Below are 13,980 nucleotides of genomic sequence, written 5' to 3' on the forward strand. Positions count from 1 at the left end.
TTACAACTGAAGTTAATCCTTGAAAACAAAGGAACATTTAACCTGTACAAGTAGTCCCTTGTAAACAATAGTGCATTTCAATTTAACAAGTTGACTTTTGTAAACAAATGTACATTTGGCATCTAACAGCTGACCATTTGAAGACAAAAGTACATTTGGCATCTAACAGCTGACCATTTGAAGACAAATGTATATTTGACCTTTTTTTTTTCACCCTTCAAGACAAAAAAGGACGCTTGACTTACATGAGTTGGCCCTCAAAGATAAATTTTCCTTTTTTGCCATTTTGATAAGAATTCAATCTAAAAGAATTTACATCAGATGGAGAACAGTCTACTTTTGAAAGATAATGGTTGCATGACCTTTGCAGAAGGCAATTGCACTTGACTTACAAGAAAAATAGTTAACTTTTGAAAACAAATGAATATTTGATCTATAACAGCTGACCAAAATATGCACTTGATGTATAAGAGTGACAACATTTTCTTAAAACAAATGCATTTGTTTCTTAATTAACTCCAACTTCACCTTTATGAATTAAGATTGTGACATTTCACCAAAGGCATTGTCCCTGTGTTCTATGGACCCTTCACCACCCTTTGTCAGATCAGATGACCTTTATAAACAAGGACATTTCTTTCACCTGAAGTGGGTATTGTATATTTGGGTTGTGATATGACCCTTTCCCCAAAAGCACTGCAGATTGTTTTGGCATTTTTTTTTATTGTTTTGGAGAACACAGATTAACCAATGGTTAATACCTTGTGGTGATAATGCTGGGTCATTATGGTAGCTGACTAGACTTGTATTGAGCTTATAGAACAAAGTTTATGTAATGCAGTAGGGTGTGCAATACTTGTAATATGCAAAGATATAAAATTATGGCTTCCATTAATTATGAAGTGAGAACTTAAATAATTACTTTCTTTGGCATATTATAAAGACAAAATTCATAATTATCACTCGAGCTTAGGTACATGTACTTAACTGGGTAATTCTAAAACAACTTAATTACATAAAACAAGACTTCAGGCAGATGCTTGTATTAATGCCAATTGGTACTAATATGGTCATATCTATCTCCCTCTCTCTCTCTATATATATATATCAATATAGTAACAGTAACACAGATAAATACTTTGTAAATTAAATAATAACAATATTTTGTATTTGGGTTCATTACACTTTATATAAATATACTAAACTGAAAGTAAGATTTTATAGAGGATAAAATGACTAATGCATATATAAAGGTATCCACTTACTCAATGTACATCTGTATAACAAAGACATAGCTACCATATCTTACCGTTACTGAAGCAGAAACAACAGAGGAACCTGAAAACTGGACAACATATTCAACAGCAGTATCATGGAGGTTAATCACCTGGTAGAATTCCATAATCACTTAAAAATTTACTTCATACATTACCGAGTCTCAGAGGCACCTGTCTTTTGTCATAAATGTTAATTCATAAATCATAAAATGCTTAACTAGTAAATAAACAAACAATAATACTTGCAGGTAAATACATATATATGTTTATAACATTTCAGGAGAAAATTCATACTATACAGGTACATCCGTTATTTTTCCCATTTTTCAATGATTCATATATTTTCAAAATGCTTGTATGGTATAGTGTGCCCCCAGAAAAAAAATAAGAAAAAAAATGCTTTAAGAGGTAAAGATATACAAATGAGGTAGATAAAACATTTAAAAGATTGTGACAATACATAGATAATAAATTGTCTACCACTTTAACAGTAATTCATATAATCAAAACACAAAATTTAAAAGGAAAATTATGAAAAATAAAAACAGATATAAAATTAATCATATTTATAGAACATTTCTTTTTAAATGAGACAGGTTTAACCCCATTCAGCAGACAAAAGTTACAATATAAGTAAAAATTGATTTTGTGATTGATATTTTGTGCACAGTTTCTACAAATCAATATACATCTATATTTAGTACACCTTATTCAATAATAAGTTAATACAATGTTTTCATTTAATTAACTTACAAAACTGATTAAACATGTTCAAGAAAATGACAAATCTAGATCCTACATTCCTAATTAAATACACTGACTTGGTCTGTATACAACAAGACAAGTTTCGATCTGTAAGCACAGCATCAATAGTTTTGATATGTTTAGGATTTCTATGGTAATAATATAATGAGTAAAAGTAATACATATCTACAGCAGTATTTTTCTGATTTCTTTTTACTCAGCAGGTGATATGACAAACTTCCAACGTTATCACATACAAACATAGTATACTAATAATTTCTAGCACCACATAATGATATACACGTACTGTTTTCAGAACAGTTACATACTTAATGTGATTACAGCCAAAAAATCTTTCATCTTGTAAAACTTTCTAAAACAAAACTTATCCTTTAAATCAGCTTCTTTTCCAGTTCATTTTGCATTCTGCTTGCCATTTCAGTAACAAAACATAAAACAGATAAATAGTCTCCTAAGAAAAACTTCCAGTACAATCTTGCATCTTATTTCACTATCTTATACAGTTTTATTCAACCAGGCCCCCAAAAAACCATTCAAAGGTTTTCTTCTAGAGCATATAAATAGGATGGAAATCCCTGGATACAAATTTTTTTTCTTAAAATTTTTATTTCAAAATAAGTGAACGCTTGTTGATAAAGAAAGATAATACACCAATCAAGGGGCTAATGTGATTAAATTATCTATTTCTCACAAAATCAATTTTTCTAGCTCAACAAAATCATGAAGTCTACCAGTCATGGCTGAAAGAACTAAAACATATGTATGCAATGATAAAAAAGCGAGGATTTGTATAAACAAAGTAGCATATTGAACAGATGTGACAGAAAACATCTGTTAATCAGACAAAATCTTTTAAAAGTCAAGGACCTAAGGCAGTATTGAAAAAAGAAGCTCACAACAAATGCATGTGTTATCTAAACACCATAAAAAGGCAGGTGTGCAGGTAAGCCAGTGCAGGTACAGGTAATACCAATGTTTTTCAGTGCATTGATACATATGTTTAGGTACAGTTAAGGCTCACCATTGTGTGTAATGAAACGGGTATCATAATAATAAACATCAATGATTCCCTAGTAATTAATCCTATATGAATGGCAGATGAAGATTTGATAGTATCAGTGTATTTTCTAGGAATGTACAAGTAAATGATTCAAATCAAAATTCATTATCAGCAGAGAAGCTATAAAATATGCAGTATACCATACCTGTATCCTTGTCTATATATAACTACATTCGGCACTGGCTGACAATTGTGCTTTTTAATTCATTTTGACCAAACACTGACTACCAAAACTGGATGTTTGACCATTTGAATGTATGATTACCTTTACTGCTTAACCAGTCATATGATTTATGGTTTTTTTTCATGTTTAGCAGGTAACTATGCCATCATATAATGATTCTCATGTTCTTCCTGTGACTCCATGATTAACAGGCTTGTAAAACCAATGATCAAAGACATTTTCTCCATATGCAATGCTTGACCAATCAAATGCTTCAATACATATGATGTTGGACTGATGAGATTTGGATGACAAATCAATGGAGGACTTACAATCAATGTTACATGAGTATTATTGTATAGAACATTGACACAGGATATAACTATATATGATACAAAGCTACCAATCAGCCATGAATTATCTAGCTAACACATTCTATCTTGCTGTCCACTGATTAAACACCTTTAATGTGTTAATGAAATTGTGCTATAAAACCATGGCCAATATTGTTTTACCAGAAAGGAATAAAAAAAAAAAATACAAACAGAAATTAGGTAGATGTCTTATGCTGATTGTCCTACATTATCATAATGCCTCACAAGATGTGTGAAGACTGTCACTGATAAGGTAACCATACTCTTATTAAATTCATTGACACTTAGAAATCATAAATACTTCTAGACACTTTCAAGTTAAGCTTATAGTTCTTAATTTCTTTGATCTTGTGAGAAAGTTTACTTTCCATATGTCAGAAAATTATGATATGTACATATATGAATATCTGCCAACCTTAATAAAGGAGCTGGAGCTGTTGTGACACATTTTTACTATGATTAAAAGGAGATGACGACCAGTTGAACTTTTAATAAGTCTAATTACATGATGCTAATAACAAGAGTGTACTTGATGATTTCAAGTACCTTCATAATGATAAAAATACAGATTGATTTGAAGATATAATACTGTGAGGGATATTAAGGACCGAGAAATTCAATTCACAGCCTTCCAAAGTGTTATTTATATTCTACAGGATTTCTATATGATCATTTCCTTGTCTCTGTAAATCTCCTTACTAAACACTAATATCATATCTTGTGAAGGCACATGTAAATCAAAGGATTTCACAATAGACACACAAGAGAAGATCACCTTTCCTTACTCGTTTAGAATTAGATACAGCCTAACAATGAAGTAAATTGCATCTTACAGCTATTTTTTCCTGCCTTAATTTATTGTGATTTTGGGGGATGTTGACTCTTATAGTTATATTTAACCCAAATCTATTTTCATAAGCATAATTTTGCATAATTCAAATGGGTTCAACAATATTTACTCAATTTTGTTTGGACTACCTGAATACGATTTGGAAGTGCACTGTTGGTTTCCTATATTAATGATGGAGAAACATTGTAGGGAGCACTAAATTTGCTTGAATCAGCAATTTCTCTACAGAGACAAGAATACATTAATTGAATGCAATGTACGATTGTATAGAATAATGATCTTCCTTCACCTACACGTAGACAATGGGAAGCATGAGGTACCAGGTCCGGGAGAGAAGCAATGTCTTTGATTGCGGATCAGAACAAGGCTATCAGATTGAAACATCTTGTTCAGCGATGCTCGGACTGTATCATTATCTGGCATCCTGATTGTTTACATAGATAGGTAAACTGTATGATAACGTAATGTAACCTAAAATCAATTCCTACTAGACAGATCAAAGCGTGTGAAAGGTCTATGTACAGTTATATGGCTAGGTGGTATTTAGATTGGGAGAATGATAACTGAGAGGTTTAAAATGGATGTAACCCTGATTTTCACTTAAAGCCTATGACAAAAATGTTTCTGAAACACTTTTTATGAAGCTGGTCTTTGCATTTCAATGCTACATTGTAACTATTGACTTTTTTGAAACCTTAATAAAATAATGTAATTACTAATATGACATAAATTGATCCTTTCTCCATGTAAATTGGTAGTCAGGATTGGTCAAGCTGATGTCATAATGCAGGAAATGAATACGACGAAAATGCCAAAAAGCAGTCTGCACACGTAAACTGAAGTCACTGGAAGCACATCCAGGGTCATACAAGGGTTTCGGGTGCATACATATTATAAGCTATTCGTACATTTCTCACGCGTCGCACCAGAGTCCCTATGTCTGTCATACATGGCACATTGCGCGGCGACTTTGGAGATCTAGGACAATCGTCGTAGTGGTCTGAGCTCAGCTGGCGTTTTGGTGATCGTGGAGCATCACTGTCTTCCATATATGTCCGAGGGTTTGACACTGGTTGACGTGTCACATCAGGAAGGTCCACATGTAATGGAGCATCAACAAAGTCGGAGAAGATAGTTGGATCATCTGCAGGCGACTTTAGGAAATCATTGATATACTTACTGTATCCCAGGAAGCACAAGGAAAGAAAAAAAATTGTGAAATTGTTGTATTGAATTCGTGATACAACAGTACATTTTTTGTTAGAACAAATGAAATGAACCTGATTTTAATTTTTGACATCGTTTACAAGTTCAACAAACAACCTAAGACCTGTAGAGCTTTTATTTATAATAACACAACTAGAGGAACAACTGCTGTTTTGAGTTTTGGGAGAAAATCCAGGAGGGGTAATCCAACATGTAATAAACAGGTGTTTCAAATCCATGTTCTAGGGTAAATTTCCTGAAGATCATGACCGTCGTGCAATCCGAACATTCAAAATAAGTGATCATGGCTATGAAGGTAGCCTCTCTGTCGTTATTATATCTTAGTGAAAGAAATTACTGTAAAATACCCTGTTATTATCCTAAAAAAGTTCCAAGTGGCAAACACATTACCTCTGACTGAAAGGCTAGGTTTTACTTATTATTGGGCATTGAATTTATTGGTAAATCTACTAAACACTGATATATATTTGTAGGCTTATTATCAGGTAGGGCCTTATTGCAGGATATATATGGTAAATAACATTGTATATAAGGCTTACATCAGGTAGATTTCATTGTTAGGTATATATAGTAAAGTTTACACACAATACATAACTGCATTATGGTAATACTCATCCATTGTTTTACCTACATCAGGCTAAGGAATCATTCCTTATATATAAGTATTGTTTTGTTTTGTGAGCTAAATCATATCAATAGATGATTAGAAATTTCTTTGTATTCAGTTCCCATATTGATATCTGTAATAACTTGTAATTCAATGTGTAAATGCTCTTGAGCTGAGAGCCAACCATGCATAACAAATATTGTGGTATTTAATTTGTCTTGGATAACATATTTCATATTTGTGAGTTTTTCATTTCATGTGTTAATTGAAATTGGTAGAAGTGATGATAAGATAAAATTTTACAACAATAGAGAGAAAAGACAGTTATAGTAATGTTGGCACACCTTCTATAACACAACACAGTTATAGTAATGTTGACATCCCTTCTATAACACAACACAGTTATAGTAATGTTGATGCCCCTTCTATAACACAACACAGTTATAGTAATGTTGACACCCCTTCTATAACACAACACAGTTATAGTAATGTTGATGCCCCTTCTATAACACAACACAGTTATAGTAATGTTGATGCCCCTTCTATAACACAACACAGTTATAGTAATGTTGACACCCCTTCTATAACACAACACAGTTATAGTAATGTTGACACACCTTCTATAACACAACACAGTTATAGTAATGTTGACACCCCTTCTATAACACAACACAGTTATAGTAATGTTGACACCCCTTCTATAACACAACACAGTTATAGTAATGTTGACACCCCTTCTATAACACAACACAGTTATAGTAATGTTGACACCCCTTCTATAACACAACACAGTTATAGTAATGTTGACACCCCTTCTATAACACAACACAGTTATAGTTATGTTGACACCCCTTGTACGACACAACACAGTTAGAGTAATGTTGACACACCTTCCATGAAGCAACACACTTATAGTAATGTTGACACCTCTTCTAGAGCATACTACAATTACAGCAATATTGACACACCTGCTAGAACATACCACAATTAAAGCAATATTGACCCCCATTCTAGCACATATTGACATTCTTTTCAGATCATTGCTCTGTCATTTTTGTTTTCACTCACTTATGATCACAGAAAAGTTCAATTTGCCACCCTTTCTAGAAACCGAACATAAAATACAGAAGTATTTTACTCCCAATGTCAAAGCACAAATTCTTCATCATAAATGTCAACACCTTTTTAAACTTTGGATAGCACTAAAGTCGATATTGGAACTGTTAGAAAGTCAACAGAACCAACAGTGCCTACTATTAGAATGCAACTGTTAAAAGGACTCATGGGTCCTGAATGGTCAATCTGGGATATGCTAAGTGGATATTTCCAGTTCAATTCAATTCCATCTCAAGGGAAATCTAATAAATAGAACAGTGTGGAAACATTGTAAAGCCAACATTGTAAAATCAGAAACACAAGGTTTAAGGCCACTAGATTCAGGTATTGTGATATTGTACATTGATATCATAGAATGTAGACCTAATGTATCTCTGTAGTAATTTGATAAATTGACTGATGTGTTTATACAACGTATCATGACAACTGCTAGTTTTCAAATTAATTCATTATAGTATTGACTTCCTACTTGTGTGTCAGGGAAAATTAATACACATATATAAATCCAGGAACGAATTGTCATGCAATACCAGAAATTACATGTTTTTTTAACCCCTTGTGAAAATTGCATGAATACTATCTAAGGCATATGACATGAATGCCCTTGCTCCTACACAGACTAGAATATGATGTGTGGAAATTCATGTTAGAAATACTTTGGCGAAAATATATTAACCAAGTCTGTTCAGAAGTGCTGATGGTCATGTCATTGATGTTGCAATGAGATGAGACATGAGTAAAAATGACATGACTCAATCGATGAAGAGAAATAAGTAACACTTTATGCCCCCAACCTCCCCTCCCAATAAATTGATGGGGACATAACAAGTGTTGGTGCAATTTTCATTAAGGACAGAGGAAGGAAACTTTAAATCATTTTATCAACCACTTGCTAACTCCTTATAATTATCAAGACTACTTAGCAGGAAATGTTAATGGCAACCAATATTCTCATTTCATCAATTTCCCAAAGAACATGAAAACACATTTACTTTTATGGTTGTATTTGTTTCTTTACTTACGTACAGCCTATTACCAATTTAACAGTCCATTTAACATTGACCAAAGCCACAACCATGAAAAGCAGTGTAAAAGTCCATGTATAATAGTAGTTATCAAATAGAGCACATGTTGTAGTTAATTTGTATATATATTGTAGATTCAGTACCCAGTAGTTAGTTTTTGCTAGTGCAGGTGGTGTGTTTATAACAATGCTTTTGCCAGAAAATATAACTTCTCTGTGAAAAAAATGTTGTTTTTCTTTAAAAACTCTCAGTCTTTCTCCTTTAAAAAAAAAAAAAAAGAAAGCTATTATTTTAACAACATAATTTTCACTTTTTTTATGGTGGATAGGAAATCTTTAAAACTGGGGTACAGACTTATTCCTGAATGTTGGTCTTTGCATTGAAAATGTGGAAAATAGGGAGTGTGGCTGATTCCCATGAACCAGCAAAATTTGGTATGTTTAAGTATTGTAGTGTTAGTAGGGAGTATACATGTTGTAGTGTCTGTATACTGTAAAAATGGAATGTTTAAGTATTGTAGTGTTAGTAGGGAGTATACATGTTGTAGTGTCTGTATACTGTAAAAATGGAATGTTTAAGTATTGTAGTGTTAGTAGGGAGTATACATGTTGTAGTGTCTGTATACTGTAAAAATGGAATGTTTAAGTATTGTAGTGTTAGTAGGGAGTTTACATGTTGTAGTGTCTGTATATTGTGCACTAAATGAAACATTTAAGTAGTGTAGCATAATGTATTTTGGTTTCAGTACACAATTCCTGTAGATGAAATATGAAGTGTGTCACTGTCATGGAATGATAGCCACACTGAGTGATAGAAGGTAGTTCCCATGTCTGACAGCTATCTGTTGTGCCTATAACAGGTTATCAGCCGAATTTTTGCTGATGACTTTTCATTACCATATCCATTCAACAATAATCCTGTGGCTGATAATGAACCAGTCTACCATAAACTTATGTAGAAACCTAACACCTAATAATACATTACTTTCAGTCTGAGGTTGCTTGCTGCCTTACTCAGTGTATGTTACAAGACAGTAACTGGTAAAAAGCAGAAAGCTTGTTGTATATGATATCTATGGTAGCTTTTCTATTCAGGACGTATCATGACAAGACGTTAATATTAGGGGGTTAATCTTGATACATTATGAACTCTATACCATTTTATGTGTGTTTCCTCATGTAACCAATTTACAACATATTAATCATTTTGTATTCCTAGAATTTTTCTTTTGATAAATCAGTCAGTTCTTAAGCATATCATTTATTCACTGAACATATCAGTCAGCATCAGCACATATGACTAAGTTTTTGTGTATGTGAATAAGTTCTTCCTTATCAATATCATTCAGTTCTTGAAAATGAGCAAGCAAGTTCTTGAGCATGTTGGTCATTTCTTGAGCATGTCGGTCATTTCTTGAGCATGTCAATCATTTCTTGAGCAAGTCAGTCAGTTTGTGATCATGTCAGTCAGTTCTTGAGCATGTTGGTCATTTCTTAAGCATGTCTGTCAGTTCGTGTGCATGTTTGTCATTTCTCGAGCATGTTGGTCATTTCTTGAGCATTTAAGTTCTTGAGCATATAAGTCTTTTTTGAGCAGGTCAGTCAGGTCTCCAGCTTGTCAGTAAACTCTTGAGCATATCAGTAAGTTCTTTAGCCTATCCGTAAAATCTTGAGAATGTCAGTAGGTTCTCAAGCATGTCAGTAAGTTCTTGTCTTGAGCATGTCAGTCTGTTTTTGAGCATGTCATTACAAACAATCCCAGAGGACTGCCCACCATTTTTTGATCTTTATATGCTCTTTGAATGTTGAATCTTTTCCCTTCTTTTCTCTTCTCTGTTTCTGCTCTTAATGATAAGACATTCCTTTGCAAAAACAGTGATGATAATCTTTACCTGCCAGATCCAAAGTGTTTTTTTGGAAACAGATCAGTCCCAAAATCAAATGAGCACAAGGAGAGACCAAAAAGAACATATGTATGAAATTTGAGAGATATATATCCATTCAGCGCTTCTTAAGAAATAGCAATAACAATCTTTATTACGCAAAATCCCAAGATTGCTTCTTCTGCCATTCTGTTTTTCTGATAAGTCCCAAACTCAAACAAGCACAACTAGGGACCTAAAGGAACATATACAAGAAATTTGAGAAAGATCTATAAAGTGGTTCTCAAGAAACAGTGATAACAAACTTACAAAGTCAAAATCCAAGATGGTCACCTGCTGGCCATTTTGTTTTTTCAGATCAGTACCAAAATCAGACAGGCACAACTAAGGACCAAAGGGAACCTACAAGAAAGATCTATAAAGTACTTTTCTCATGAAATTGCAATAACAATTTTTCAAAGCCAAAATCCAAGATGGCCACTTTTCAACCATTTCCTTTTTCTAATCAGTTCCAAAATTACATAAGCACAACAAGGGACCATAAAGAACCTACATATGAAATGAGAGAGAGATCCATCTCTTCCTTTACAAGAAACAGCAATTAAAATCTTCAATGAAAAAATCCAAGATGACTGCCTTTTGGCCATTTCATTGTTTTGATCAGGCTCAAAATCAAACAGGCACAACTAGGGACCAAGGGGAACCTACATATGCAATTTGAGAAAGATACATTAAGTACTTCGCAAGAAATAGCAATAACAAAAATTGTTTACCAATAACCCACCATCTGATGATGGTGAGTTAAAACTCTTAAGCATGTCAGTAAGTTCATGAGCATGTCAGTAATTTTTTCAGCATGTCAGTCATTTCTTGACATATCAGCAAATTCTTGAGTATGTCAGGCACTTCTTGGACATGTCAGTAAGTTTTTGAGAATGTCTATCACTTCTTGAGGATGTCGATGTTTATCTTTGTTATTGTCAATCTGGTTGTGCATATAACCTTGACAACTGTTACACAAGGCATAATAGAATGTGATAAGAATACAGTGATAGTTTTGTGATGCTCATTATCATATCTTCTGATCCAATAAAATAGTCCAGATCTGTTAATGTTTTGGCTCTCATTAACACATAACCAGGTAATGTTTCATATATAAAAGCTACATTATCCACAGAAAACATTTAAATATCTAATAGCTACATAATGATAGCAATAAAAACATGCAAACTTAATACATTTAACACAAAGGATAAAAAACAATATAGTAAAAAACAGCACGATAGAAAATTTATATCACTTTATTATGAATACTATTGTCTATATACATGTATCACAAAATACTTAATTATTCTATAGTATGCATATTCATCAATCATTCTCTCTCATGCATATTCATCAATCATTACCTCTCATGCATATTCATTAATGCATAAAAATTATCACAATTTTACACTTAATTCTGTCTATGCCAGGGCTTGTTATACTTGTTAACATGTTATTAAGAATAATTCTTGTCCTTATTGTAAATGATTTAAGAAACTCCAATTGTGAAGTACTATGTACATTTGCAATGAATTACTAATTTTAAAAAAATCCATAGTGTCAGACCATATATCTAACACAGATATGTATTTTTGGAGAACAAAAAGATGTTAAGTGACAGTCCCAATTTTAGAACAATATCGCAGCGGATGTTATTATCTTCATCATGAGCTGAGTGGACAAGGTTCATTAGAACTGGAAAAATTGTGCATGAACATGAGAACATACATATGAGCTTAGTATCAGAATTTCATCCTGACCATCTTACAACATGAGCTGTAACAGTCTGATAAATTTACTACAGAGGAATTCATAGTTCCATCCATTCTTAAAAAAAACAACCAACAAACAAAAACAGTGCATCAGGAAGAATTCATACATAAATATTTATCTCAATACTGATAATACTTAAGTTTGTGGTTGAACATCATGTCACAATAGCTGTGGGAATATGAAGACAAATGTCCTGTTACATATTTCTCCTACTCTATACCGTGAAATATTGAGTATTTGTGAAAACAGCCATTGCTTTCCTTACAAGGCTCCATTTTTTACATTCTCCCTCATATTTTCAATTATATTCCATAAAGTTCAATTGATCACATTAACTTAACATTAAACAAGGACTAAAAATGTGCATGTACCGAACTTTTCACAGGTCAGTTTTAGAAATCTAAATATAATTTTTTGTTTATTTTACAATTGTGAAATAGGCTATTAGCTTATATAAATTTCTCTTGTTCTTATTTGATAGTTCTGTAGGACTAGTTTCTTATTTGATAGTTCTGTAGGACTATTTTTTTATTTGATAGTTCTGTAGGACTATTTTCTTATTAGATAGTTCTGTAGGACTATTTTCTTATTTGATAGTTCTGTAGGACTAGTTTCTTATTTGATAGTTCTGTAGGACTATTTTCTTATTTGATAGTTCTGTAGGACTATTTTCTTATTAGATAGTTCTGTAGGACTAGTTTCTTATTTGATAGTTCTGTAGGACTATTTTCTTATTTGATAGTTCTGTAGGACTATTTTCTTATTTGATAGTTCTGTAGGACTATTTTCTTATTTGATAGTTCTGTAGGACTATTTTCTTATTTGATAGTTCTGTAGGACTATTTTCTTATTTGATAGTTCTGTAGGACTATTTTCTTATTTGATAGTTCTGTAGGACTATTTTCTTATTTGATAGTTCTGTAGGACTATTTTCTTATTAGATAGTTCTGTAGGACTAGTTTCTTATTTGATAGTTCTGTAGGACTATTTTCTTATTTGATAGTTCTGTAGGACTATTTTCTTATTTGATAGTTCTGTAGGACTATTTTTTTATTTGATAGTTCTGTAGGACTATTTTCTTATTAGATAGTTCTGTAGGACTAGTTTCTTATTTGATAGTTCTGTAGGACTATTTTCTTATTTGATAGTTCTGTAGGACTATTTTCTTATTTGATAGTTCTGTAGGACTATTTTCTTATTTGATAGTTCTGTAGGACTATTTTCTTATTTGATAGTTCTGCAGGACTTTTTTCTTCTTTGATAGTTCTGTAGGACAAATTCATTCTTTGATAGTTCTGCAGGACTATTTTCTTCTTTGTAAGTTCTGCAGGACTATTTCATTCTTTGATAGTTCTACAGGACTAGTTTCTTCTTTGCTAATTCTACTGGGCTATTCTATTCTTTGATCGTTCTGCAGGACTATTTCATTCCTTGATAGTTCTACTGGGCTATTCTATTCTTTGATCGTTCTGCAGGACTATTTCATTCCTTGATAGTTCTACTGGGCTATTCTATTCTTTGATCGTTCTGCAGGACTATTTCATTCCTTGATAGTTCTACTGGGCTATTTTCTTCTTTGATAGTTCTACTGGGCTATTTTATTCTTAGATCGTTCTACAGGACTATTTCATTCCTTGATAGTTCTGCAGGACTATTTTCTTCTTTGATGGTTCTACTGGGCTATTTTATTCTTTGATAGTTCTGCAGGACTGTTTTCTTCTTTGATAGTTCTGCAGGACTATTTCATTCCTTGATAATTCTACTGGGCTATTTTATTCTTTGATCATTCTGCAGGACTATTTCATTCCTTGATAGT

General features: G+C 32.6%; 1 protein-coding gene across 2 annotated transcripts in view; it reads right to left on the minus strand.

Annotated features, from left to right (window-relative positions):
• LOC132556507 (nicotinamide/nicotinic acid mononucleotide adenylyltransferase 1-like) overlaps positions 1 to 13,980 on the minus strand; it is a 58,037-nt gene that overhangs the window by 2,318 nt on the left and 41,739 nt on the right. The window contains exon 9 of one of the 2 annotated variants that reach the window (XM_060220915.1): positions 5,398 to 5,668. The exons of the other annotated variant lie outside the window; for it this stretch is intronic. Within the exon in view, the coding sequence (XP_060076898.1) occupies positions 5,398 to 5,668 (271 nt within the window). The remainder of the gene's footprint in view (positions 1 to 5,397; positions 5,669 to 13,980) is intronic. 2 annotated transcript variants of the gene reach the window in all.

Source organism: Ylistrum balloti, unplaced genomic scaffold (assembly GCF_031769215.1).
Source record: "Ylistrum balloti isolate Yb309-2 unplaced genomic scaffold, AGI_CSIRO_Ybal_v1 Utg370574, whole genome shotgun sequence".
NCBI classification, from domain to species: domain Eukaryota; kingdom Metazoa; phylum Mollusca; class Bivalvia; order Pectinida; family Pectinidae; genus Ylistrum; species Ylistrum balloti.